The sequence below is a fragment of the Lutra lutra genome, chromosome 4 (genome assembly GCF_902655055.1).
Source record: "Lutra lutra chromosome 4, mLutLut1.2, whole genome shotgun sequence".
NCBI classification, from domain to species: Eukaryota; Metazoa; Chordata; class Mammalia; order Carnivora; family Mustelidae; genus Lutra; species Lutra lutra.
Genome location: NC_062281.1, coordinates 63,993,860 through 64,020,024, shown reverse-complemented (window position 1 = coordinate 64,020,024; position 26,165 = coordinate 63,993,860). Strand labels below are relative to the sequence as shown.

The following is a 26,165-nucleotide window of genomic DNA, read 5'->3' as shown; positions in this document are numbered from 1 at the left end:
ATGCAGGGCTCGATCCCAGGACCCTGAGATCATGACCTGACCCGAAGACAGAGGCTTAACCCACTGAGCCATCCAGGTGCCCCTATTTTCTGATCTTTTTTGGCTGCAGGGACATTCCTTCTCTGTGATGTGTTGTGGTGTTTTTTTTTTTTTTTTTGCCTGCTGACATTCTACTTCTACACCAGCTTTTTTCTGTTATGTTCTTTTAAAGGGCCTCTATGAAGTAGACATAGATTTCAATTTTGTTCTTTTGGACATCAATTTTTTTAATTTAAATTGGGGGTGGGATGAGGAGTGGTGGTTTTATTATTATAAAAAATAGATGAATTATTCTTACTATTGAGTTGTTGACTAAATTTTATTACCTGGAAACTAACATTATTTCCAGATATATATGATAAAAATTAAATGCCAAATAAGGGGGTGCCTAGGTGGCTCAGTGGGTTAAAGTCTCTGCCTTCAGCTCAGGTCATGATCTCAGGGTCCTGGGATCAAGCCCCGCCTTGGGCTCTCTGCTCAGCAGGGAGCCTGCTTTCTCCTCTCTCTCTGCCTGCCTCTCTGCCTACTTGTGATCTCTGTCTGGCAAATAAATAAATAAAATCTTAAAAAAAAGTGCCAAATAAACATACTGACCGCTCTTAATACCTTTCATAATTTTTCTGATGTAGAAATTTTTGAACATAATATTTCTTCTTGTGGAAAAAAAAGATTTATCTGAAGATTATAGCCTATTCAGTTTATTTTCCTTATGTCTAAACTCAAGCAAAGTAGATATCTTTTCCCAAAAATAATTTGTTGAGGTCAAATATACACAACATAAAATTATTTTAAGATGAACAATTCAGGGGCATTCAGTACCTTCACAATGGTGTGCAATCACAATGGTGCACAACATCTATCTAGTTTCAAAACATACTTTCTGTTATAAAAATAATGTAAGCTTCTGTGTTCAGAAATGCTGTTGGAATGCACTTTTATTTTATTCTTTACATCCTTATGTACTTTCTAAATTTTCTACAACAAACACTTATTATTTTTATATTCTAAAAAAAAAAACCCGAAACACTCTGTAATTTTTAAAAGAATACAACAATATGTCATCTTCCAAGATAAGTCTCCCTGATTCAGTCAGCTAACGTAGGAATTCCTTCCTCCTCTTCCTTCAATCTTCCTTAGAATGTACATACCTCCATTTAAAGACATATTTTATTATGTCAGTTTTCCTTTCTACCTCCCAGTTCTTTGTCCCATAGGTGTTGCTCAATAAAGATATTTGTGAAAGAGAAAAACAAAGAAAGAGAGACATTTTCTTAAGATAGATACTGTCAGCCATCTATGAATAATTAGAAGGATTTGGGAGGGTAATTGGGAGGGGGGCACAGTCGGTTGAGCATCAGACTCTTGGTTTCTCTTCAGGTCATGATCTCAGGGTCGTGAGATCAAGCTCACATCTGGCTCCACACTTAGCATGGAGTCTGCTTAAGGACTCTCTGTCTCCCTTTCCCTCTACCCTCCTCCCTCTCTCATATAAATAAATAAATAAAGCTTTGAGGGTTAAAAAAAAAAAGGAAGGACTTGGGGAGAACAGTCTAATCCTTTCCCAAACATCTTAGATGACACAGATTTCCTAAATGAAAGTAAAATTTGAGGAAAGTATCAACTGAAGAAGCAGATCTAGACAGCTTAAACAGACTAAGTCAAACAAGACATAGAATTCACCCTAAGCACAAACAAAGTGACCAAGAGTAAAAATGGGAACACCAGAGTGGGGGGTCATTGTTATACAAAAGGTTGGGATTATAAAATAATAAGATATGTGCCAAAATACAGAGTGCTTTTCAAAGTACATGGGCGGGACCCAAAGCCTCAGCCTCGAGAGCTCCAAAAGGTCCCCGGAAGGTGGGGAGAAGGAACGTGGCATAAAGAAAGGTGGAGAAAACACTATATGATAATAGTAGTGGAGTCAGGCCAGGTGAGTGTATGCTTTGGCTGTAACATATAAGCTTTTATATTAATCATACTTTTTCATTTTTCAGTATTTTATAATGTTTTGACTCTTAAAAATCTTGCTGGCTGGGAAGAGACTAGACTACCAAGTTTTAGAGATAGCTTGGGTCAGCTGGGAGCTCATCTTTTACACATGGACTATCTGGTCCTGAGTATATAGTCCCAACCACCTCCTTACTGTGCTCTTACCCACCCACCAGTGTTGTCCCCATCCTACATCACCCAGGGCCAGGTACCACACAACCAGACCACCCCCACAGCCCACAGCCCACTGAAATGACACAGACAAGCCAGGTGTAAACTGTTGACTCTGCCCTGCCTTTTCTTTCCTATGGAAACCCCCACGGGGGTCTGGCCTTGGCTTTACCCTCACTCTTGTCTTTTGTTTCCTGATCAAAACCTGGTGTTTCCCTTGCAGCCCTGTGTGCCCCCTTTTCTTGGGAAATGCAGTAATAAATCCTCCTTTCATGTCATGATTCCATCATGATTCCATCACCCCCATAAATTAAAATGCTGTGGGTATAAATTACAGAGCCACTTCTTTTAACTCCTCTACATAAAACTCCTTGATTCCCTTCTTCTGGAACTACTTTCTAAAAGCATTTCATTTGTACTTCCACCCCTAATATTTTTTATCTTATTTGTACACAGCCCAAGTGTCCCCATTATCTGCTCATTCCCTTTGAAACTAATGACCACCCCCTGTACTCCCTACTTACAATTCTCCATAAAAGTGTTGCAATTTTCCTCTCCCCTCCAGGACACACTGGCAAATGGCCTTCCCTGCTTGCCAATAAAAGAACAAAAGGAGCCAGATGGTCTTGCACACCACAGTCACCTCTGCCCCTGCACATGAAGCCCCTGAGCCACTTACCTACAGGCAGGGGACAGAAACAGCAGCTGTCGAGGCCCCAAATACATCAGTTATAGTTGCTGGCCAAGTGCTATTTGCTTGCTGAAATCTAGCATGAGTGAATATTTTCATATATAACTTCCTAAGTAGATACTACTCTGATGAGTTGATGAGTAACCTCACAGTTTGCACTGAATATAAAGAAAATGCTTTCTTTTTCAGGAATTCTCTGCCAGGCATGGTAGCATTTCCCTCCTAAGCTGGAGGTCCAAATCTAAAGGTTCAGCTTCCCACAAGTAACATATGCACAACAAAATCAGTGTAATAGGAGAATGAAACAAAGAACCAGAGCCAGAGGAGATGTAAACACAGCACAACGTCAAAACCAGAAAAAAAGAATGAAGCACGTCTATAAGAATCCTTGCTGGGCTTCAGATTTGGCTCAGGTTCCTGGCCACCAAAGCAAAAAGTTGTATAATCATCATTAGCAGAAACAATCAAATTGCTTTTCCTCTCTATATTACAGAGCAACGGTTCTCACAGTGTGGTCCCTGACCTACCAGCATCAGTATCACCTGAGAAGCTGTTAAAGGTGCAATTACCAAAATAAATAAATAAATAAATAAAATTAAATGAATTTAAATTTAAATTTAAATTTAAAAAGGACACCTGGGGACTCCTGGGTGGCTCAGTGGGTTAAAGCCTCTGCCTTCGGCTCAGGTCATGATCCCAGGGTCCTGGGATCAAGCCCCACATCAGGCTCTCTGCTCAGTGGTGAGCCTGCTTCCTCCTCTCTCTCTCTCTGCCTGCCTCTCTGCCTACTTGTGATCTCTGTCTGTCAAAAAAATAAATTAATTAATTTTAAAAAAAAAAAGGGCATCTGGGTGGCTCAGTCAGTTAAACATCCAACTCTTGATTTCATCCTGGGCCTGGAGCCTGCTTAGGATTCTCTCTTGGCCTCTGTTCCTCCCCCTGTCCTCTCTAAAATTTAATTAATTAATTAATTTTTAAAATGCAAATACTCAGGCCACTCAAGGCCTTCTGACTTGAACACTGTGGGCCAGGACCCAGTGCTCTGGGTTTTGAGAAGCCCTTGTGGTGCTTCCTAGGTAGCCGAAGTTTGAGAACCACTGTTCTCACAAAATAGGGTTTTATATAAAGGGCAGTGAGCATGCTCCTATGGCAAATACGGGGAGTTCAAGCAAGAGGTCAACAAAAGCTGCAAACATAAAACTAAACTGTAGTTCAGCAAGGGAGCAAAGGCAATGTGCAGTGGAACTAAGACAGCACGGACCAAGCACCTGGCCTTGGCGATCCTTCTTTGCTGAGTCAAGGATTGACCCCAACACATTCCACACTATACCAGTTTTAAAATACCCAGCAAAGGGCCCCATGCAATAGTTCAGGATATTCCCGGGCAACTCAAATTTGGAATTTATTCCTTCTGTCCTTCTCAGCTAGCTCTTTCTGCATTACCTGAGGTTGAAATCCTGAAACCACCTTTGATACCTACCTCCCCATTATCCCATCAGTGGCCATATCCTACAGACACAACCTTTCCTTCCTCAATAATTCATGCATCAAATATTGACTATCTATAAGGTGGTATAAATTCATCAGGGAACACGGTGGACATGGGACACTTGCCTCCATGGGGTCTACTTTCTCACTGTGGAGACAACAATAAGATAAAGAAAATATATGGTATGTTAGATAACAATATACTAAGGAGAAAAATAGAGAAGGGCAGGAGATATGGTACTTTGGAGAGGGGACCCTGGGTGGTTCAGTGTCTGCCTTCAGCTCAGGTTATGATCCCAGGGTCCTGGGATCGAGCCCCCTGTTGGGCTCCCTGTTTAGCGGGGAGTCTGCTTCTCCCTCTCCCTCTGCCCTTCCCCCTGCTCGTATTCTCTCTCTCTCTGTCTCTCTGAAATCAATAAAATCTTAAAAAAAAAAAAAAAGCTTTGGAGGAAGTTGGAGATTTTTTAATAGGGCAGCCAAGCAAGGCCTCCCTGAGAAGGGACTCTGAGTAATATCCTGCAGGAAGTGAGGGGATCTGGGGAACCGCATTCCCAGCAGAGGAATAGCAAATGCCAAGGCCATGAGGTGAGAGTACGCCTGCAGGTTTGAGGACCAGCAATAAGCCCAATGTGGCTGAAGTGGAATAAACAGAAGGAGCTGCAAGAGGGAGATGGGGTTGAACAGATAAGCAGGGACCAGATGCTACCCCTAGGAGGTCATACAGGAAAGAGACTTTTCTCTGAGTGAGACAAGAGACCATAAAAGCTGTGAGCAGAGGAGTGGCATTTTAATAGGATCCTTCTGGCTGCAGAGTTGAAAACAACCCAGAGGGACACCGATAGAAGTAGGGAGCCTAGTTTCACAGACTACTGTCCTCTCCTTGTGGGCCAGTCAAAACCATCATTGCCTCTCAATGGGACTCTGCACAGCTTTCTACCTGGGCCCCCTCCTCCCTTCCTAGCCCCTCTCCAAAAGGAGTGTGACCAAATGCCTGCTCAAACCTCCCCACTGCCTTCTAGGCACAGAGTCAGTTAAAAGCTCCTAGAACTCAAGCTCTCTATGCACAATGTGGCCCTGCTTTAACTGTCCAACCTCATCTCCTAGGCCTCTCCACACCAACCACAATACACCTGCTCAGCGTTCTCAAATACATCTACACAGCCTGACCTTGCCTTTGCTCTCTACCTGGAACTGTCCCTCCTCCACCTACTGAAACTTTCCAAGTCTGCCAAGGTTCTCCACAAATCCCACCTCCTCCATGAAACCTCTTTTGACCCCTAAACTCGATGTGCCCCTGACTGCCATTGAACGTCACACTGTTGCATCTGTCCTTGTTTATGGTCTTTCCATCTGTGCTCGTCCTGTCTCCCTCCATGGACTACAAGCTCCCTGAGGGCAAACCATGGCTCACCCATCTTCATCTCCACCAGAGTATAAAGTAGCTCTTCTACAGAGTGACCAGTCATCAAATTAAATGATGACAACACAAACACAATCCAAAATTCCATAACTTCAAGTGGCCTATTTAAATCAGTTCATCCTCTCTGAGTAACTATTTTGTTCAGTTAGGATTATAAACATATTGCAGTCTAACACAGACAAAAGTCTAGCAGAGAAAAATCTGTTACATTTTATGCTAACTAGTCACGCTAAGCAGCTAAAAGATTAAAAGTGGACACAAAAATAAAATGTTTCTTATGATTAACTGCCACCAAAAGTTTTCTATTTAGGAAGATACCCAGCTAAATTTGTAAGACTTTAAAATGCTGGACCTCAAACCTCAGGAAAATTGATCCAGTTAAATATTTTAAAGGTTTATTTTTATTGGTAAGATTTGATGCAATCAATGCTAATCTCTTTATGGAAAGGTGATTCAGACCCACTAAAAATTCTACTTTCTCCTTTGTGGTGTTTTAAAACAGTCTTATTCCTGCATAATTTATAATAAGAATCTAGAAACACTGAGTCAGATTTTCCCAATGTCTATCATTAAAATGTGGAGGCAGAGAGTGGATTTGCATGGCCCAAATCATTTTTTCAAGGAAGTATGACTTATTAACTTAGATATTCTGCCACCTCCTCTCTGAAGAAGCTAATTTCAAATATGAAATAAAGACTTAGAAGAGCCCTCCTCCAGAAAGCAGGACAAGGGAAAAAAGGATCTGAGAATCAAACTCAGCTTTAATTCAAAATGAAATCTTAGGAACCATTCTTTAATTCAAGGCCTTACTGGTGAATCTCAATTTTGTAATAAAAAGTTATGTCAACAGTTGAATAACTCCCAGAGATTTAATTTATCCTTTTGAAAACCAGATTAAATACTAGACTGTCATTTCCTATAGGTGATAGGTATTATATATTCTGGAGGAAATCAATAAGTATAAGATAAATAAGAATTAATTTTAAATATTCTAACTGAATATTGTTTCTACATCATCAACATCATTTGAATCATTTCCAACAAAACATTTGCACTATATACTCCGATTAAAACAGGATTCCTTTCTAACAGGAGAAAGTGGTTCTTGAAATTCCAGACTAGATTCAATTAGAGAATTCAGTGCAAGTGAAAGTAAAAAATGAACCAGCTCTGTGTCCTAATCAGGAGATTTAGAGGCAGAAGTGAGATCAGTCATCACAATGAAGGCATAGGATGAAAAAGTTGAGAATATATCAGAAACACTGACAGGAAAATCAGAAAGGAAACCAACTACCAATCACTGCTAAAAGATTCCTCTTATTCTTTCCTTTAAAAGAAAACATCCTAATCTATTATAATGAGCATTAAAAAAAAGATGGAGAAGAGAAATCCCTAGCAGTACAAGATGATATACAATAAAATAGTATGTAGATTCAATTTGGAAAAGCAATCTTAAAATTCCATGATGGCTTTTGAACCCACGTGCCTAAGTGTGCTTCCTACCACAAGTAGGTCCTGAGTCAAAGATTCAAGTCAACACAGTTTATCAGGGAGTCTCAGCAAACACTGCTTAGGGCGTGCGATACAGGGAATGTAGAAATAGACCTCAGAACTGTCTCATCCATCAAGTGGGGAAGCTGGGGTGTTCATCAGCCAGTGGTTAAGACTGTTGTATGTTAGGGTGAGAGAGTGTTAATTCCTTGGCACTTGATGGCAGCCTCAAGCAGAAGCCAAGAGGTTTCCCAGCCCAGAAAGAAAACTGGACAAAACTGGACCTTCAGGCAAGGAAGACCTACAGACCCTCAGGCAGGTACCAGTGGTCAGCAGCCCTTCACCCCAAGACAGTAAGATCTCAGAGGTAGACAGGGCATCCATAATACATTAGTAACTTCCTTCTAGGCCTGAAAGATTCCTCTTTGGCTTCAGTGTTTATATAGTCAAAGTGAGATGATAATGTGCCTAGGTAAATTTTACTTAAAACAACCCTGACTGATGTAAGCAGTTGATAAATATTATGCTTCAGAATTTCAAAAAAAAAAAAATCAATTCAGGGAATTTAGGAAATAGGCTGAAATTAATGGGAGCATAGCATTATAGGTTTCTTGCATTAGACAGACTTACTGTCACTCAACAGATATATTGAACACAGAACAAATATTGCCTGGTTATAATTGAATTGCTTAGGTTTGAGATTGCCTAACCTAGTTTTAATAAAGTCCTTGTTTTTTGTTTGTTTGTTTTTCATTTTATTTTACTTTATTTCTTTTCAGTGTTCCAGAATTCATTGTTTATGAGACAAATAAAAATGAAAAAGTAGACAAGTACACATTACTGAAACTTTCTAGATGTTTAGAGGCCCATTCCTTGGCTACTCTTCTCTGTGGCCACTGACAAGCCTTGGGCAGAGCCACTGCTGGATGAGACTGCTGTCTAGTGGTAGGCTTTTTATTTAGGCAAGGATCTGGCCACACTACCAAACCCACCATGCCCCTGAAACAAATCATTCATCACCGAAGGCAGTATTTTAGAAATCAGACATCTCTCATTACAGTAAGTGATGTACATAAAAATCTGTATCTTTAGGGTCTCAATCAGTACTTCTCAAACAATCTGTAATGAAGAACCATTTTTAAATTAAGATTTCCAGGTTATCATGTACTGATATTTTTGTAAAATATATTAAAAGTGAATTGTAAGAAAACGAGTTTTTTTAAATACACAAAATGGAAGTCCAGTTTTTATTATTAATATTATTATTATTAGATTCAGTAGGCATAAAATTACTGTAAATTTCTTGAAAAGATTCTCAACGCTTACTCAAATTCTCAGTACTTATCCTGTCATACACAGGTCAGTAACATTTGGTGGGGTAGCACTGACCGGGGTCCACACTTTGAGTAGCTCTGATCTAAAATACTGTGCACAAGAAAAAATAAAAACAAAACAAAATAAAATACTGTGCACGTATTCACTCAAAAGATATACGTTACCTCTGACATTCTTTCCAAATCCCATAGAAGAAACTTTTTTGTCCACTTGTTCACTATTGTTTGATTTCTCCTTCATAACGTCATCGTCACTAACAACATCAGCAGAAAATTTTTTCTTTTTCTTTTTCTTGTGTCGAGGAGGAAGCTTTTTTGGAAAAGTAAACATTGGGAATATCACAAGAAACATTGCAATGGCGCAAAGGAGGAATCCACTCCACCTAAAAAATCGGGAAACGTGAGCAGCATTTATGGCTTTTGCATTAGGTATGAGAACAAATTTGCAAAGTAGAAGCTCATGGTAATAAAATTCTCCAGGGAAAACTTTTGTAAAGCAAAGCAATGGTAAAGCAGTAGGACGTTGGACAAACTAAGAAAACATAGGACTCCTCCCTATGTTATAAATGAGATACCCGCCCGAAAATTATACCAGTACCATAGTGAACATTGTAATTAGCCACCTGACTAGAATTTTACCGAAATGTGTTAGCTCTGCTGTAATGTGCATTTCATAATAAATCAAAAAATAAACAACTCATAACCATACAACAGAAAAATAATATAGACCCTATAGCATGCTTTGCAGACCAAAATAAACATATTTTTCTTAGAAGCAAACAATTCATATCTCATGTGAAATGTATTTTAAATTGTTAATGGCATTCAAATATTTTTCTGCAAGCACTTAAGAATATTTTGACCCTCTTAGCTAGCTAGTCCTTACAACACTTAACCATGAGGGCCACCAAAGATGTTTATATTTGATTGTTGCCTTCCAGAACTTACAACCTACTTGTAAGGGAGCTAAAAATACAAGAAACAATCCAAGAACCACAAGCATGTATACAATTAAGTGTCAAATCATGTGGTACAGACTGTGAATGCTATAAAAGTTCAGGTAAAGGAAAAGTGTGTCAGAAAACTTCCTGGGAGAAGCAGACCGTGAGCTCTGCTGAACTGAGAGTCTGTCTTTGAACCCATCTGTGGTTGCCAAGCTGCAGAGACTAAGAAGCAAATACAGAGAGTAGTACTCAAATTCTAGTCCTGCGTTAGAGCCATGTGTTAAGGCCTTGGGCTTCTTGCCTGTCTAATTCCTCAAGGGCAATCTCTCAGTCCCCTTTCAATCCTCTCTTAGCAAGGAGAGGCCCCTGATCCCACAGAACAGCATTGCCACTTTCTTCCTAGGACTCCTCAGCTCTCATCTCTGTCCTTCAAGCTTGCAAGTTCTTGATGCTCAGACTCTGTCCTCTGTCTCAGCACATTCCCATCAGTTGTAACCTGAACGCAAGCAGCATTCTAAGCATCAATGTCAAATTCAACCCATTAGGAATACAGATCAATTGCAAAGTGAAAATTCCTTTTTTAAAAAATAGTGATCCTATTAAAGTACCATTATCAGCTGTTAAAGGTCACAGTTTCACTGACAGAATAATTTCATGAACCAGTCATTAATAATCCAGTGTGCTATTTTCAAAGATACTTAGAGTTATATCAAATAAAGATTTTTAAACAACTGGAGGAAAAGGGCTTTATTTTGAGATTGCTAGGGGCAGACTGCTAGCAATTTTAATTATTCAGTATTATAACCAAGAACCCAGTGACTGAATAAATAAACTGAATGAGATAGATTTTAAAAAAAAAAAATTCTTTAAATGTCTGCAGAGAACATAGCTATGACCATATCTCGCCCCTGTAGTACTTGGCTGCTTATGGGGCCTTTACTAATAAACTACCCCTGCTAGTCTACCACCTTTGAATCCCTTTTTATAATTCTGCATTCAAGGCCCTTGGACTCTTTCAGTTCCCAAAGCAGAACAGGACAAACAGCACAATATAGGGGACAGTTCTTGAGCTGTGGCTTCAGACAAATGTGGGGTTTTTTTGTCTTGTCTTCATGACTTACTGGCTGTAAGATCCTGGGGAAATTATTATTTCACTTTCCCAAACCAATCTTCTCATCAGAAAGGGGAATAATGTGAACTGCTTTTTGGAGTCATCAAAATTAATAAGACAATGTATATAACAGACCTCAACAAATACCTGCCCCCAAATCAACAATCACTTCATGGTAGCTAGTTTTGGGTTTGTTTTTTTGTGGATCTGTACTCAGCCCCACCCCCGCACCTCCACTCAGAGCCATTGACTTAAAATTAGATGCAAACATTAAAGATACACTTATATAGGCCAGAATAAGAGTAAATAACAGAAGGAGGGGAGGAATTATAGAAAATAAACAAAAATAATATAAAAATAGTATAAAAGTTTGGGGGTTTTTCAAAGCCGAGCAAACTGGCCCACACTCTTCAATGGTCTTCAGCAGCATTGACAATGATAACAATGATGAGGCCAAAAAGACCGTGAGAGAAGCTGAGGAAGACAGGAAGAGCCTGGGTGGCTCAATGGGTTAAGTGTCTGCCTTCTGCCTAGGTCCTGGTCCTAGGGTCCCGGGATCAAGTCCTGAGTCAGGCTAGGCTCCCCACTCAGCAGGGAGTCTACTTCTCCCTCTGCCTCACCCCTCCCCACTCTTGTGCGTGCACTGTCTCTCTCAAATAAATAAATAAAAATCTTAAAAAAAAAAAAGAAAGAAAGAAAGAAAAGAAAGTGTGAATTATATGTTAGGAAAAGACCCGTCAGTAAGAGCTAAAATTGAAAAACCAGGGTCCCTAAGTCCCTTTTCCAAACCACCCCTCAGATTCTAAGCACAAAGTAGGGCCAGTTAAGTATACTGACTAAGAGCTTCGCCTGTACTTGGTTTCTTATCCCAGCTCTCACTGCCTCTGAGGCTTTGGGCAAGTTATTCAAATCACAGGGCATCAATTTCCTCATCTGTAAAATGGAACATTATTGAGTACATATCGTTGTTATATATGCAGGCTTAAGCATATGAAGCTGAAATAAAAATGTTTGTGAAGGGACGCCTGGGTGGCTCAGTTGGTTAAGCAGCTGCCTTCGGCTCAGGTCATGATCCCAGCATCCTGGGATCGAGTCCCACATCGGGCTCCTTGCTTGGCAGCGAGCCTGCTTCTCCCTCTGCCTCTGCCTGCCACTCTGTCTGCCTGTACTCACTCTCGCTTCTCTCTCTATGACAAATAAATAAATAAAATCTTTAAAAAAAAAAAAATGTTTGTGAAGCTCTTAGTAGAATGCTTGACACATAGTAAGTACCCAATAAACGTTAGCATTATTCATTCTTTCCTTCAATCTTTCAGCACATGTTTATGAAAAAATCCATCATTACTGCTAGGCATTGGATTAAATAGCATTGCATCAAATAACTCTGTGTTTGGTCAAGGTAGAAGTCTGTTACAAACAGACCTGCTCAATAAATAAAATTCAATTTTTAATATTAGAACATTAAAATAAATACAAGTTCCTGAACATGGATTAAATTCAAAGGACTTAATAATAGCTAGCACATACTAGGTAGCAAGAACTATTTAAAGCCCCACCTATATAGACTCATTTATTCCTCACAACAACCCTATGAAGTAGATACTGTAATTACTTCCATTTTATGGATTCTTTTCAAACCAACAACTGAGGCACAGAGAAGTTAAGTAACTTACCTCAGGGTCACACAGCTATTAGGTGGCAGACAGAGACTTAAACCCTGGACGGTATGGTTTTGGGGTCTGTACTCTTAACGCTACTTTGTTACCAATTAGATCGATGTCTAGAAAATTTTTAAAAGTCAGCATAAAATACTTGTAAGCCTAAAGCTCCTTTCTCCTTCCTTCTCCCTGCCCCCAATCTGGTCCTCCTCCCCTTTCTCCCTCCCTCTAGATGTTCCCTTATTGCCATGTTCTTTTCATGGACTCCTATATAGAACACAAAATGTACACCGAATGTTCATATACATACTGTCTTTTCTATTGTCTTGTCTAATCTCCTTTTTGAGAATTAAAAAAAATCCTTACTCTGATTTATTTCAGAACTGCAAAGAAAACAGTAGTTGAGGCCAAAAATTTCACTATTAGTCAAGAACTTAAAACTCCTGTGTTATTCCCCTAACGCTGACAAGGGAACTTCCTTCTGTACGATTGGAAAATTCTACAAGCCCAGGTTCATCTAGATCTCAGCACATCCATCCTCAAAGAGCATGACTTATAAAAATAAGGAGCATTATGTAATTTAATTAATATTTCTTAACTGCTTTGAAAACAGAGAGCCTTAAGCATTATTCCCACGTATTTCTGAGTTATAAGGCTATTTTATAATGAAATGCAGAGATAACACAAGTGCTCTAAGAAACTCCTTTGAGGGTGATCAGTTGACACCAATTTCTACTACTGAACTATTCTCTTTGCTATAAGACGAACATGTCTTATCAATGTATACCTATCACTAATCCGTGTTAAATGAATTCAGGAAGCCAATACTTGTCGGTTAGCGCTTGCTATCATGAAGAAATAATTCACGTTCAAGTCGAGGATTATGAGGAACTGAAACACAGCCCTGGCTATGAGGATAAATAACATAACATCCAAAGTTGGAGTTCTCATTCTAAGTCCCCAAAATTACTTGTTTAGCAAGACAATTAAGGGCTAGCAAGTGAGAGAACAGCTAAATCTCCAGCACTCTGTTGGAAAAACAATTACCAAGTGAAAAGATTCACTAAGAGTGTGACAGTGGGAAAGGGCGGGGGGGGGGGGGGGGGGGGGGGGGGGGTGTTTGCTGGAGCTTTGGGCCTTCGGAGAGGGCTGACAAAGTAGAAATGCAGATATAATAAGGAAGTGGGAGAAAATATTTTTTTAAAGGCACAGAAAAGATAACGAAAGCTAGGACTCAAGTTCACAGGAAAGCCCCAACACAGCCACCTTCTACTCCTGCACTCTGCTATTTATAGGAAAAAGTGCCTCAACCCTAAAGAAGGCTGGTTAAGCTGATGTTCCCAAGCCCTTGGCATTAGTTTTTCCGTTGCTGCTATAACAAACTACCCCACATTTAGTGGCTTCAAACGACACAAATGTGTTATCTTCCAGCGCTGGAGGTCAGAAGTCTCATGTGGGTTGGCAAGACCGCATTCCTTCTAGCCTATTTTTCTAGGGCTTCCTAGATCCTAGAGTCCCAAGTGTGTTTCTTGGTTCATGATACCTCCCCCCATATACAAAGAATGTCGCTTCAACCTCAGCTTCAATCACCGTATCTATTTCTTACTCTGACCCTCCTATCTCCCTGTTTCCCTAATAGGGACTCTTGTGATTATACAGGGCCCATTCCCCTCTGACATCAGGAAAACCTTCCTATCTCGAGATCCCTAGCTTAATCACATCTGCAAAGTCTCCTTTGCCATGTAAGCCAACACATTCATAGGTTCTGGGATTAGGACAGATAGATACCTCTGGAAGATTACTATTCTGCCCTCCACTCCCTTCTAGGCGACTTTTAGCTGGTTTTCATATTCCCATGGGGGAAATTTTTATTTTAACTATAGGGATACTATGACTTGAACTATCATTAATAACAAATGAAATGAAAAATTTAGTAAACAATTCTTACCAGTTTCCAATGAAACGAGGGTCATTCTGGTCAAGGTTAACGGGATTTCTGGGATCGACATAAAAACCAATAAGAAGTCCACCTAGTAAATATCCCAAGGCAGGACCAAGTGCTCCCATGACGTACATGATGGCTGAGAAGACAGAAGGGGAAGCATGAAATGCAGAAATGTTACTTAAGTCTCAAGAGTTGTCTAATTTCAGTCATACCACATACGTATGTCACAGTTAAACCCAGGTAACAGCATCCAAAACCAGAGCACTTCAGCGATGTGTTTATATTTATATTTGGGTTTCAAATCATGCCCTTTATTTAGCTGCTACCTGTTGTCCTTTTAGAACGTCAGAATTATCTTTGGACAGCTTTTCAGTTGCTTTTGGTTTTGTTTTTTAATGTAAGTGCTCAGACCCTACCCCAGACCCACGAAATTTGAATTTTTGAAATTTGAATAAATTTGAATAAATTTGAATTTTTGAAAGTGCCAGTCAATGCGCAGTCACTGGATAACCCAGAGAAGATAAAAGGCCATCTCAAAATTGAAAAATCAATAATTTGGCTCAGTGGGTGAAAGCCTCTCCCTTCGCCTCAGGTCATGATCTCAGGGTCCTGGGATCCAGCTGGCGGGCTCTCTGTTCAGCTGGGAGCCTGCTTCCCTTCCTCTCTCTGTACCTGCCTCTCTGCCTGCTTGTGATCTCTGTCAAATAAATAAAATCTTTAAAAAAAAAAAAAAGGTCATCTCAAGATAAGAAAAAGAGAAAAAGTAGATGTAACCTGTCACAGTTGGAAGATTCCAACAGCATGAAGGAACTCAAGGCCAGATTCTGCCATGAAGCTGGATTTAACTGAGTTGGCAAAGATGCTTAAGCACCTCAAATCATGAATATTTTTCAAATCACCACTTCAGTATCAAAGAAGAGCTTACAATGCATTTGGTGTATTGCTAATTGAGGAATCTTACTTAAAGATTAATAGATCTCCTTAAATGGCATCAATGAAAAGATCCGAATAGTTAGCACCAACCCACAGCTGAATTAGAAAATAATTTTTTTATGACCAAAGCAGGAGAGGAAGGGGTTGGTTGTGTCAGTAGATCAGAAAGTGTCATTCTACTGAAAAAAAAAAAAAAAAATGGGCCATCCAAAATGGGCATATGGCAAAAAATAACAATAAATTCACTGTCATTCCTTTATACTGTTTTCACTGCTGTGATTTCAAATGAAAGAATAATTTTGTCAAATTTTAAATTTTGAGGTAGGATATGAAATTCCTTGGAAGTCAGAGAAAAATCTGGAGTGTGGCTAACACTCCAAACTTACTTTTTTTTCCCCCTGTTAAAACTTACTTATTTGGAGAGAACTCTATAAACACTGTTAAGATGTTCCTGTGTTTAAGGCAGGCTGAACTCCCGTGTAACTTCTCATTTCTACTGCCATCATGCATTTAAACCACTGAACAAGTAACTGGTTTGCCATACCCTTTACAGTACTATATTTACCAAAAAGCAAAGTGAACTAGTCAGAATAGCTTCACCTTAATTTATCTTCTGCACCTCAATAAACTTTGAATAAACTTGTACCTCTTGTTACTTATAACTACAGACAGTAATTTAACACCTGCTCTCACTTTTCACACTATTTCAAAAGAGAAAGCACAGTGTTTATTTATCTTACAGAATCATCTGCTTGTGACAATAAGACATTAGGTGCTTCGACTTCTCCATCTGTGTTCGGAAATGGAGAATGGAAGGAAGCAGGGCCACAAGTAATCAGTATTCTTTCAGAAGCACGATTTCTGGCGTTCTTTTGGCAGCGTGCTCTCAATAAAATAAAAAGAGAATTTTGATAAACATCACGTTAACCTCTCTGTTTGTAGCCTGAAACAGAACTCAAGAAGAAAAAGTGCTTTTTCAGTCCCAGGTTTTCCATATGCATATGGAGATAAAATTTATGTTTACACCTCCAGGCAAACCAGCACCATTTACAACTTAAAACTGTAATGAGGCCAAAATGTGACATGAATCATCTTCCCAAAATACTTCTTCTGGCATGAAAGAGACTGTCTTACAAACACAGACAGGGAAAAGGGTATTTCCGCCATACTGTTTATGCCTGGGGCACTTGGGTGCAGCATCTTGAAACGCCGCCGAGCAGCAATGTGCGGGATGGGTGCTGGCAAGACCTCGCGATGACACAGTGCATGGAAAACCAATTAAGTAACATTCACCTGAAAACCTTAACTACTTTGTAAAGTACAGAGAAAGCTTTCTAAAATGCAGCTACATGATCAGAAGAAAAGTATTTGTAATGTGTAGCACAAACTGAGGCCAACTGAGTCATTCTCATAAATAAGTATATACATAGATCTATATAATTGTACTGTGTGTTATACTATATAGTGTGTCCTAACTATACTACATATGCTATATCTGTGAATCGGCAAATATGGAACACTACAGAGAGAGATAGAGAATAACTTGTTGACATAGTCCCATCTCTAAATAAATCATTCTGGCCACTGAGCTAACATTTATTAATTGATTAACCAATGGCACTCATTCAGAGCTTATTAGAGGAGCAAATTATTCATGCAGATTCGTATCACTCACTCTCCCCACTCTCCCAGGCCGAAATTCCCAATCTCTCTCTCTCTCTCTCTCTCTCTTTCACACTCACACACACATACACGCACTGCCTAAAGAAAGTCTAAACTCCTCCATCTGGAGTTCAAGCGTAGGCCAGGTTGGCCTCCTGCTTCCACTTCAATCTTAAAACCTACTGCCTGCACTCAGGGCTCCACACAGACTAACTCTCAAACAGGCCTGGACAGAGCCACCTCCTTTTCCTTGAGGACCCACAGTGCCCCCAGGTCTTCCTGTATGTCTGTGAATGCTGCCCCTTCTTCAAGGCCCAACCAAGTCCAGCACTGCCCATCCTACCCTGAGTGGTCTCTGTCTCCTCAGAATCCCTGATCATCTACTCCAGTGGCCTCCACCCCTTTTCATCATGCATCCCTATCAGAAAAAGGTTTTAAATATTTACCCACAGTGTCCTTTTCTATATGAATCATGTGTATTTACCACCAGCCTCATTCTCACAGCTCACACCTAATATATCAGTAAACCCTGCTGCTTCTACCATCAAATCATATCCAATATGCAGCTCCTTCTCCATGACTCTATCTTGACCCAAGCCACCAAGGTTGCTCATCTGGAAGACTGCTCCAGGCTTTCCAACCCATATCCCTGCTTCTGCCCTTCCTTCCCTACAACCCATTTTCTAACAGGGCAGCTCTAACAATCCTCTAGAAACTTGAGCCACGTTATGTCACTTCTTGGCTCACACCTTCCAGTGGCTTCCCACCTCACGCACAATAAAAGCCCAAATCCTTTTATGTGGCTACAAGGACCTGCCCTCAGACTGGCCTCACCCACTATCATCTCTCTGCTCCTCCTCCTATCCTTTTCCTTGTTCACTCAGCTCCAGTCAAACTGACCTTCTCCCTCTTCTTCACCCTGCCAGGCACCTTCCCACCTGAGGGTGTTAGCACTTGCTCGGTGTGGGTGTGAGCGTGTAAAGCTCTCCCCTCGGGTAGCCTCATGGTGCACTCCCTTACTTCCTCCAGGTAGTTATTCAAACTGTCCCTTCTCACTGCAGCCTTGTTGGCCATCCTACCTAAAAATTTGAAACTTTGCCCCCAACTCTTCCCACTCTTTCTCTGCTTTCTTTTTCTCCTTAGTGCATGTTGGCACCCAACACACTCTACATTTCCTTTGTTCCTCTTGTGTACCGTCTGTCCTCCTCAACAAGAACGTAAGCTCCAGGAGGACAGGGATCTTGCCAGTGGTGTTCACTGACAAAGTAGTGTAGGAGGCACTCGACCTGGTTTGCTCCCGTTATCATTACCTTCATCACTCCCAGTCAGTCTGTGAACATGCTGCCATTAGTAACAACAGACGTCAGTGACAAAGGTCGTCTTCAGTGTGTATCAGCTCTGGAGATATTAAATAATCACTATCAAGTGATAGTTTCATGTTTTTTTTTGACTATGTGCCATCAGATCTGAGTACAACTGTCACTGGTTTTCTCTCATGATGAGTAGCTTATACTGGGAGCCCAGGCTATGCAAAGCACTAGCAACAGAAACAGAACTAGAAGTTCCAACTTTCAAGAGCAGTCAAATTTCAGTCATATTACGTATATATGTCACAGATAAACCCAGTGAGCAGCGTCCAAAAACAAAGAACTTTAGAGATTGTGTCTGTGTTTATATTTGGGATTCAAACTGTGCCCTTTATTTAGCTGTGACTGTTGTCTTTTAGAACATCAGATAAATCTGGAGAATTTTCTCTTGTGCCCCAAAGGACTGTCCTACATCCCCCCTGGATTGTACACAATTCAGCTTCATACCCCTTTCAGAGAACCCTAGACCTTTCCATTCATTTGAAACTGAGTGTGCCCTGCTCTTCACTTCTACTTCTTTCTTCAAATGTTTATATCTTACCTTTTGAAGTAGCTCTTTACCTTCGACAGCAGGAGCCATTTTGTATACAGGTCTATGCAGTGGTTGAATCCCAGACTACAAACTCCCGGGTTTGAATCCCTGCTTCCATCACACATATAAAGTGCTTAGCATATAACAAACATGAAGAAATATTAAGTGGCGTTTTTATATGTTGAATGCTCACCTATTCATTCTCTAACAAGTATTATTAAATATTAACTTTATATAGGCCAAATACATGCATTATTTAACAGAAGACATACTTATCTTTATATTACCTTAATAAATTATCTTTTCTGGAGTCACTATTTTTGATCCAGAAATTAGTTTTGATAGAGGCCTGGGCAGATGGGAGTGGGAAAGAATATCCAGACCTTTTTTCTTCACACAAAGGCCAGTATAGACTCCTCCCAAAGCTAAGAATGTGCCTGTGGCTATTATTCCTTTTTTTTTTTTTTAAGATTTTATTTATTTATTTGACAGAGAGAGAGATCACAAGTAGACAGAGAGGCAGGCAGAGAGAGAGAGAGAGAGAGGGAAGCAGGTTCCCTGCTGAGCAGAGAGCCCGACGCGGGACTCGATCCCAGGATCCTGAGATCATGACCTGAGCCGAAGGCAGCAGCTTAACCCACTGAGCCACCCAGGCGCCCCTTATTCCTTTTTTTTAACCTTCAGGTTTTTTGCTAGTGATTACAAAATACAGTATGAATTATTTGTAGAGAAAACTCTCAAGAGCACAAAAACTAAAAAAAAAAATCACCAACAATCCTTACCATCCAGATAATGATGGTAATAATAGTAATAAATATTTTTTACTATTCATACACTGTGTAAGTTTTTTAAGTAGGTGGAATTATACAGTAATTATTGTTCTGTATTATGTTTCCCCATAATACCTCAAACATTTCTTCTGTCAATAAATTTTTCTGGAACATTTGTTATGGCTAAGTGATGTGTCATCATATGGCTATGACGTACTTCCTTTAATAATACCTTACTGGTACCAGCTGTCCTATCACCAATATCTGATCGGGCCTATTCTTCTGAAGATTACATCAACCCTTTGTTATTACACATGATGCACGGAACTAGACTCCAACCGGAGGATTATAACCTCCCACCCCAAACCAACCCTGGCTGGGTGAGCTTTTGTAGAGCTAAGAAGTCACTATTAAATGAAGGGGGCTGGGACGCCTGGGTGGCTCAGTTGGTTGGACGACTGCCTTCGGCTCAGGTCATGATCCCGGAGTCCCGGGATCGAGTCCCGCATCGGGCTCCCAGCTCCATGGGGAGTCTGCTTCTCCCTCTGACCTTCTCCTAGCTCATGCTCTCTCTCACTGTCTCTCTCTCAAATAAATAAATAAAATCTTTAAAAAAAAAAAAATGAAGGGGGCTGAGGGGCATGTGGGTGGTTCAGTCAGGTAAGTGACTGCCTTCGGCTCAGGTCATGATCCCAGGGTCCTGGGATGGAGCCCTCATTGGGCTCAGCAGGGAGTCTGCTCCTTTCACTCTGTCCTCCCCCCCACACCATACATACTCTCCCAGATAAATAAGTGAAATCTTTAAAAAATTAAAAATAAATAAATGAAGAGGGCCTACATGGCCCCTTCACCAGGACGGGGCCAGTTCTTGGCCTTCACCTTGGACATCGTGGCTGGTTTGACAAAGAAACAACCTCTGAGGAAGGCTGACCCACCAACAACTTTGTCACTGTCTCTACACCTGCTTCCAGCATCTAAATCTCCACCTTCCTTTCCCCAAGTCATTTTACCTTTAGACTTTCCATTTCAATTTTCTTCTTAAATTATTTTTCACCCTGTTTTGTGATCATTTATGCTTCTTTACATTAAAGCACACTAACTTCTATTTTTAATCCCATTTACCTTCACATTTTTAACTTTTCTCCTGTAGATTTAACCTTTATTCTAATCTAATACCTCTTTTTACTTTTATATCACGAACTCTTTTAGTCACTGCTCTCTTACTTTACTTTGTAATGCATTTTATCTTTTTAAAAATTACTTTTCAGGGGTGCCTGGGTGGCTCAGTCCTTAAGTATCTGCCTTCGGCTCAGGTCATGATCCCAGGGTCCTGGGATTGAGCCCCACCTTGGGCTCTCTGCTCCTCGGGAAGCCTGTTTCTCCTTCCCCCACTCCCTCTGCTTGTATTCCCTCTCTCGCTGTGTCTCTCTCTGTCAGATAAATAAATAAAATCTTTTAAAAGAATTAAAAATAAATAAATAAATAAATAAATAAAAATAAAAACCCTTTTCATAAGAATTTCGATCTAAAATTAACTATCAAGTTTTCTTTCAAATTATTTGTTACCTACTATTTCTCATAACTTAAGTAAGTTTGCTTACATTTTTAGCCCTAATTATATTATGTTAATTTTTTGAAGATTTTATTTATTTCAGAGAGAGAGAGTGAGAGAAGAGAGCAAACATGCACATGCACGTTCACATCCACTAGCAGGGGGAGGGGCAGAGGGAGTGGGAGAAACAGACTCCAGAGTGAGTAGGAAGCCCTGCTCAGGGCACAAACCCAAGGACCCTGGGATCATGACCTGAGGCGAAGGCAGACACTTACCTGACTGAGCTACCCAGGGGCCCCTAGGCTAATATTTATTTTTATAAACTCTCTTGATTTTAAACTTTGAATCTTTGTTATACTCCTGAATTTTTTGTAATTTTTCATATTCAGGGCTTTCTCTTTCCTTTCATATCCTTTGGACAACAGCTTCTTTTAACAGTCTTTATCTTAGTCTTCTCTTATATTTTGCTTGTTTTGTGATCGGTTTTGGTCCCAGCTCACTAGAAGCTGTGCCTGGCCCCGTAGCTCAGCCAGGCCCACCTCCTCCGCCATCTCTGCTGTCCTGCTCAGCTGCCCTGAGTGGCTTTTCCAGTCAGTTAAGGATGGTAGTTTGAGAAACTGAGGGTTAATTCTCCCCTGGGCTCAAGGCTCACATTGCACATAGCATATCTGATCAGCCGGATGCCTTGACGGCTGTCTCACATGAACCAATCATGAGAAAATGTGAGTTCTAAACCCCCGTCTCTGATGAGTAAGCACTGACTCTAAAACAAGCCAGGCCCACAGAGTGAAACAAACATGCCAGAGAGTTTTTCCTCATCCCAGCTGCAGCTTGGCCTGGGGAAGGTCCTAGAGGTTGACCTTCCCAATAGCTACCTGAGAGAGGAAGCATAACAGCACCCTGCAGAGCTCGCCTGCACCTGCTTCACCCCTTCTTGAAGCTGATACCTCCACTTCTGGCATAGTTAAAAGACACTCCTCTCCCCTTATCACAAAACCGCAACTTGACTCCACTGGTATTATCTCAAATAGGGTTGTTCTGTGGTTCAGCTGCAACCAGGGGGACAGCTCTCTGAACTCTACCGAGTCCATGTTGAGTAACTCAACCTGCTCCTGAACCATAACAAATGATTCCAGAGCTCCTAATAGGGACCAGCCTGCCACGAGCCTTGCTGAACTTGGGAAACCAGGGGCCCAATCAAAATCAGCCAAGAGCTTCATGTCACAGATCACTGGAGTCACCTCCTTCCTTGCCTCAACCCCAAATGGTGACTAGGGCTCCACATTCCCAGATCAGAGGTCACTCATTCATCCCAGGTGCTGTGTGACACCAGGCCCTGGGACAAGGAGGGCGCCTTGCAAAGATCCATAAAATGGATGCATAGTCGTCTAGAAGAGGAACAGGTGAAACCAACTATGATTCAAAACTCCATGAAGAAGTGCAACAAGCACAGCGATACGCCATGGACCATGGGAGAGGAATGACTCATAATAACTAGCTGAGGAGGTAGGACAGAGAAGCCTTCATGGAAAAGATGACTTCTGACATAAGCCTGCAAAAGTAGGGAATAGGGGCGCCTGGGTGGCTCAGTGGGTTAAGCCTCTGCCTTCGGTTCAGGTCATGATCTCGGGGTCCTGGGATTGAGCCCCGTATCGGGCTCTCTGCTTGGTAGGGAGCCTGCTTCCCCCGCTCTCTCTGCCTGCCTCTCTGCCTACTTGTAATCTCTCTCTGTCTGTCAAATAAATAAATAAATCTTTTAAAAAAAAAAAGTGTGGAATAAAGGGCACTAGAGGCTAAAGGGCCCATGTGGGCAAAAGTGTGCAAGTTTGGAAGAGCATGGCCTGTTCAGGGAACTGCAAGTGCCCCAGAGAAGAGTGACCACCACTGACTCTACCCTCGTCCGGTCCAGGGGTCTAGGGACCCAGCCTTGTGGAGGCTGCCCAGTTGTTCCTCTCTGAGAACAGTGAGGATGGACGGCAGCATTGCACCAGCCTCTCCTACCATTCAGTGGCATTTAGAAATGCTTTTGTTGTTGTTTTTCACATGGCACTAGAGGTACAAGTCACTTCCACTGTGCGATCGAGGGTAGGCCCTGACACTGAGAATAGGAAGTCAGAGCACTGGTACTTGGGCTCACCTGAGCACTTGATTGCCTCCCCCCACTCTCCTTTCCTCCCTCTCTCCTTCTGTATCAGTCCCTGGAATGTAGTCAGAAGTCCCAAACTACCATGTTACTGCCAAAGGCCTCTCCTTCCACCTCATTCCTGCTCTCCCTAGCTCCTGGGAGAATAATTCTTTCTCTTCATTTATGGGCAGAATTCAATTGGATGGACATTTTTTTCTTTCTATCTGTTCAGTTTCTATGTTCAATTTCTATGCCCCTTTCTCTTGGCAAAAGCAATTCCATTTTCTTTTCGGGACACCCACCCTTCACTGCACAGCCTCAATGGCCTGTCATCCATGGGCCCTGCCCTCCATGATTCATTGGCAGACATGTGGCCAAACTAGGCCAATCGGATGTTCTTCTCCCACATACCATTTGGCTCACTCCCTTACATCTTCAGATCTATATTCAAATATCATTCTTTTTTTTTTTAAGATTTTTTATTCATTTATTTGACAGACAGAAATCAGAAGTAGGCAGAGAGGCAGGCAGAGAGAGAGGAGGAAGCAGTCTCCCCGCTGAGCAGAGAGTCTGATGCGGGGCTCGATCCCAGGACCCTGGGATCATGACCTGAGCCGAAGGCAGAGGCTTTAACCCACTGAGCCTCCCAGGTGCCCCTCAAATATCATTCTTCAGAGAAGCCATAGCTCAGCACATATCTAAACAGGGCACCCCCTCCACCTCCCTCACCCCATCACTCTTTGTCACATTACCCTGCTGGGGTTTTCATTATGGCAAATACCACCAAATATCAACAATTACATTTGTTTGTTTGCTGATTCGCTGTCTCTCCCACTGGAATGTCAGTTCCATGAGAACAAGAGCCTTTTTTTCCACTAATGCCTTATCAATGCCTGAACAGTGCTGACCATAAACACTAATGAATCTTCTTGAACAGAGAAGGGAGGAAGGCATGGACTTCCAATTTGAGTGAAGTAACAAAAAGCAATCGAACGAAGTGGATTCGTCCTTGCCACATGACCTTGAAGAATCATCCATTGGTTCCTGTTCCCTAGACCCCTGGTACTGTGCTATGCTTCCAAGCCATTCCTACCCACCTTCCCCATAATGTCCTTGGTTTGACAGAGCTGCCTTCTGTCATTTACAGCCACAGAGCCCTGATTCTTGTTTGTAAAACACTTCCAGGCCTGACCCTTACTTCTGCCAGGCTTTCCAAGTTTAACACCCGCCCCAGCTGGGTTTCCCCAGTTCTCAGAGCCTTATTGCAATTGGCCTGGATTTGCTGTGCCCTCATTTGAACTTGGTGTCTAATTAATCAGTCTCAGCTCCATGTTGCTCCCCACTTCCTACTTTTCACCACTTGCTGTCCACCACTTCCCCCACATGCCCTCTAGCACAGGACCCACTCTCTCAGCTGCCTTACATGGCTAGTAAATGTTTATGAGAACTGATGATGACAGGGTTTTGGGTTACAAGCACAATTTAGGCTCAGTCCCAAGATCTGAGATTCACCCAGGATGGTCCCATGGAGAAACATATTGCATGTGTGCCCATTAAACCCAGTCTAGGACATAGTGATAGGAAGTCACCCTTTTGAATACAGTTTGGTGGCACAGCTGCTACAGATAAGAGAGGACATGAAAAGCAATCCACACTTTACTGTGGTATCACAGCAATGACACCAACTCCCATTCAACTTACACAATGTCTTGAAAATTAGCCCAAGTACTTCACAGCACCAGAGCACCCTATTTAAAGAGAGCATTCTCTCGCTGGTTCCTTCCACTCACAAGCACAGGCAGATAAGAGACCTCTGCTCTCGGGTATTTGGAACAGCAACTTTTTTTTTTCTTTTAAGTGATTCAGTTATTTTGACTCAGGCCTGATAGTCAAAAACAGGTGCCACAGCAGTCAGGGAATAGTCTATCACTTTGCTAGAATATCCAGAGAGCATCTTAGGTCACAAATGAGAAGGGAAATGGCTTCAGGTATGGTTTTTCCTCACTACCCTAGCAACCAATAGTTGGTTTAAATTCCCTGTCTTCCTTTAGAAATATTTTCAAAGTAGTTCATTTCTAAAAGGAAACGCACAAGAACATATAGAAGCAGGTGTTTACACTGAATTAATACCTGGGGCATGGGAGGGGGATTCATGAGCTATAGCTTTAAAACATCAAATTAGCCACCTGTGAGTGTCCACCATCTATCAATTCAATCCAGTCCTTAGAAAGGACCACAAGGACAGCTGCCTTGAAAAGCCAATTTTTTTAAGTTATAGTTTGGGGCAAAAAAAAAAAATTTATTATAAGTTAAGAATGGATTCCCTTACAACACAAGCAGATAATGTATACCAGAACAGTCAAAATATATATTCACGAACCCATGAGAAACTAATTTGACTAATTACCAAAGAAATAGAAGGTCCAAACAATGAAAGGCCATTCTACTAGAATAAACTAGCAAAGAGTACATTGTAAGAGGACTCAGTGCAGATATGAATCCGTGAATTCGCTCTTCTCACCCATTGCTGGTACAGAGTAACAACTAGTAGAAGCTTCTTGATAGCAATTCACCATATACTTCACAATGACATCTATCACTGCATATAGAAAAATAGAAATAACATTAAAAATAGTAACTAATTGGGGCACCTGGGTGGCTCAGTTGGTTAAGCCTCTGCTTCTTGATTTCAAGTGATCTCAGGGTTGTGAGATTGAGCCCCAAGTCAGGCTCTGTGCTGAGCATGGAGCCTCCTTAAGATTCTGTCTCTTCCTCTCCCTCTGCCCCTCCCCATCTCTCTCTCTAAAAAAATAAAAATAGTAACTAAGTACATTTTGATTCACAACCCAACTATTAATTTTAATGTTTACAGAGAGTTTTTATACCTTGAAGAAGTATGTATTTTTAAAGTTTAACTGAAAATGAAGAGTACAAAATTCT

General features: G+C 41.2%; 1 protein-coding gene across 2 annotated transcripts in view; it reads right to left on the bottom strand.

The window, feature by feature from the left end:
* Positions 1-26,165, bottom strand: part of SLCO5A1 (solute carrier organic anion transporter family member 5A1) — a 131,648-nt gene that overhangs the window by 64,770 nt on the left and 40,713 nt on the right. For both annotated transcript variants that reach the window (XM_047727118.1, XM_047727119.1), the window contains exons 3-4: positions 14,288-14,420; positions 8,792-9,009 (exon numbers count right to left, since the gene is read on the bottom strand). In XM_047727118.1, the coding sequence (XP_047583074.1) occupies positions 8,792-9,009; positions 14,288-14,420 (351 nt within the window). The remainder of the gene's footprint in view (positions 1-8,791; positions 9,010-14,287; positions 14,421-26,165) is intronic.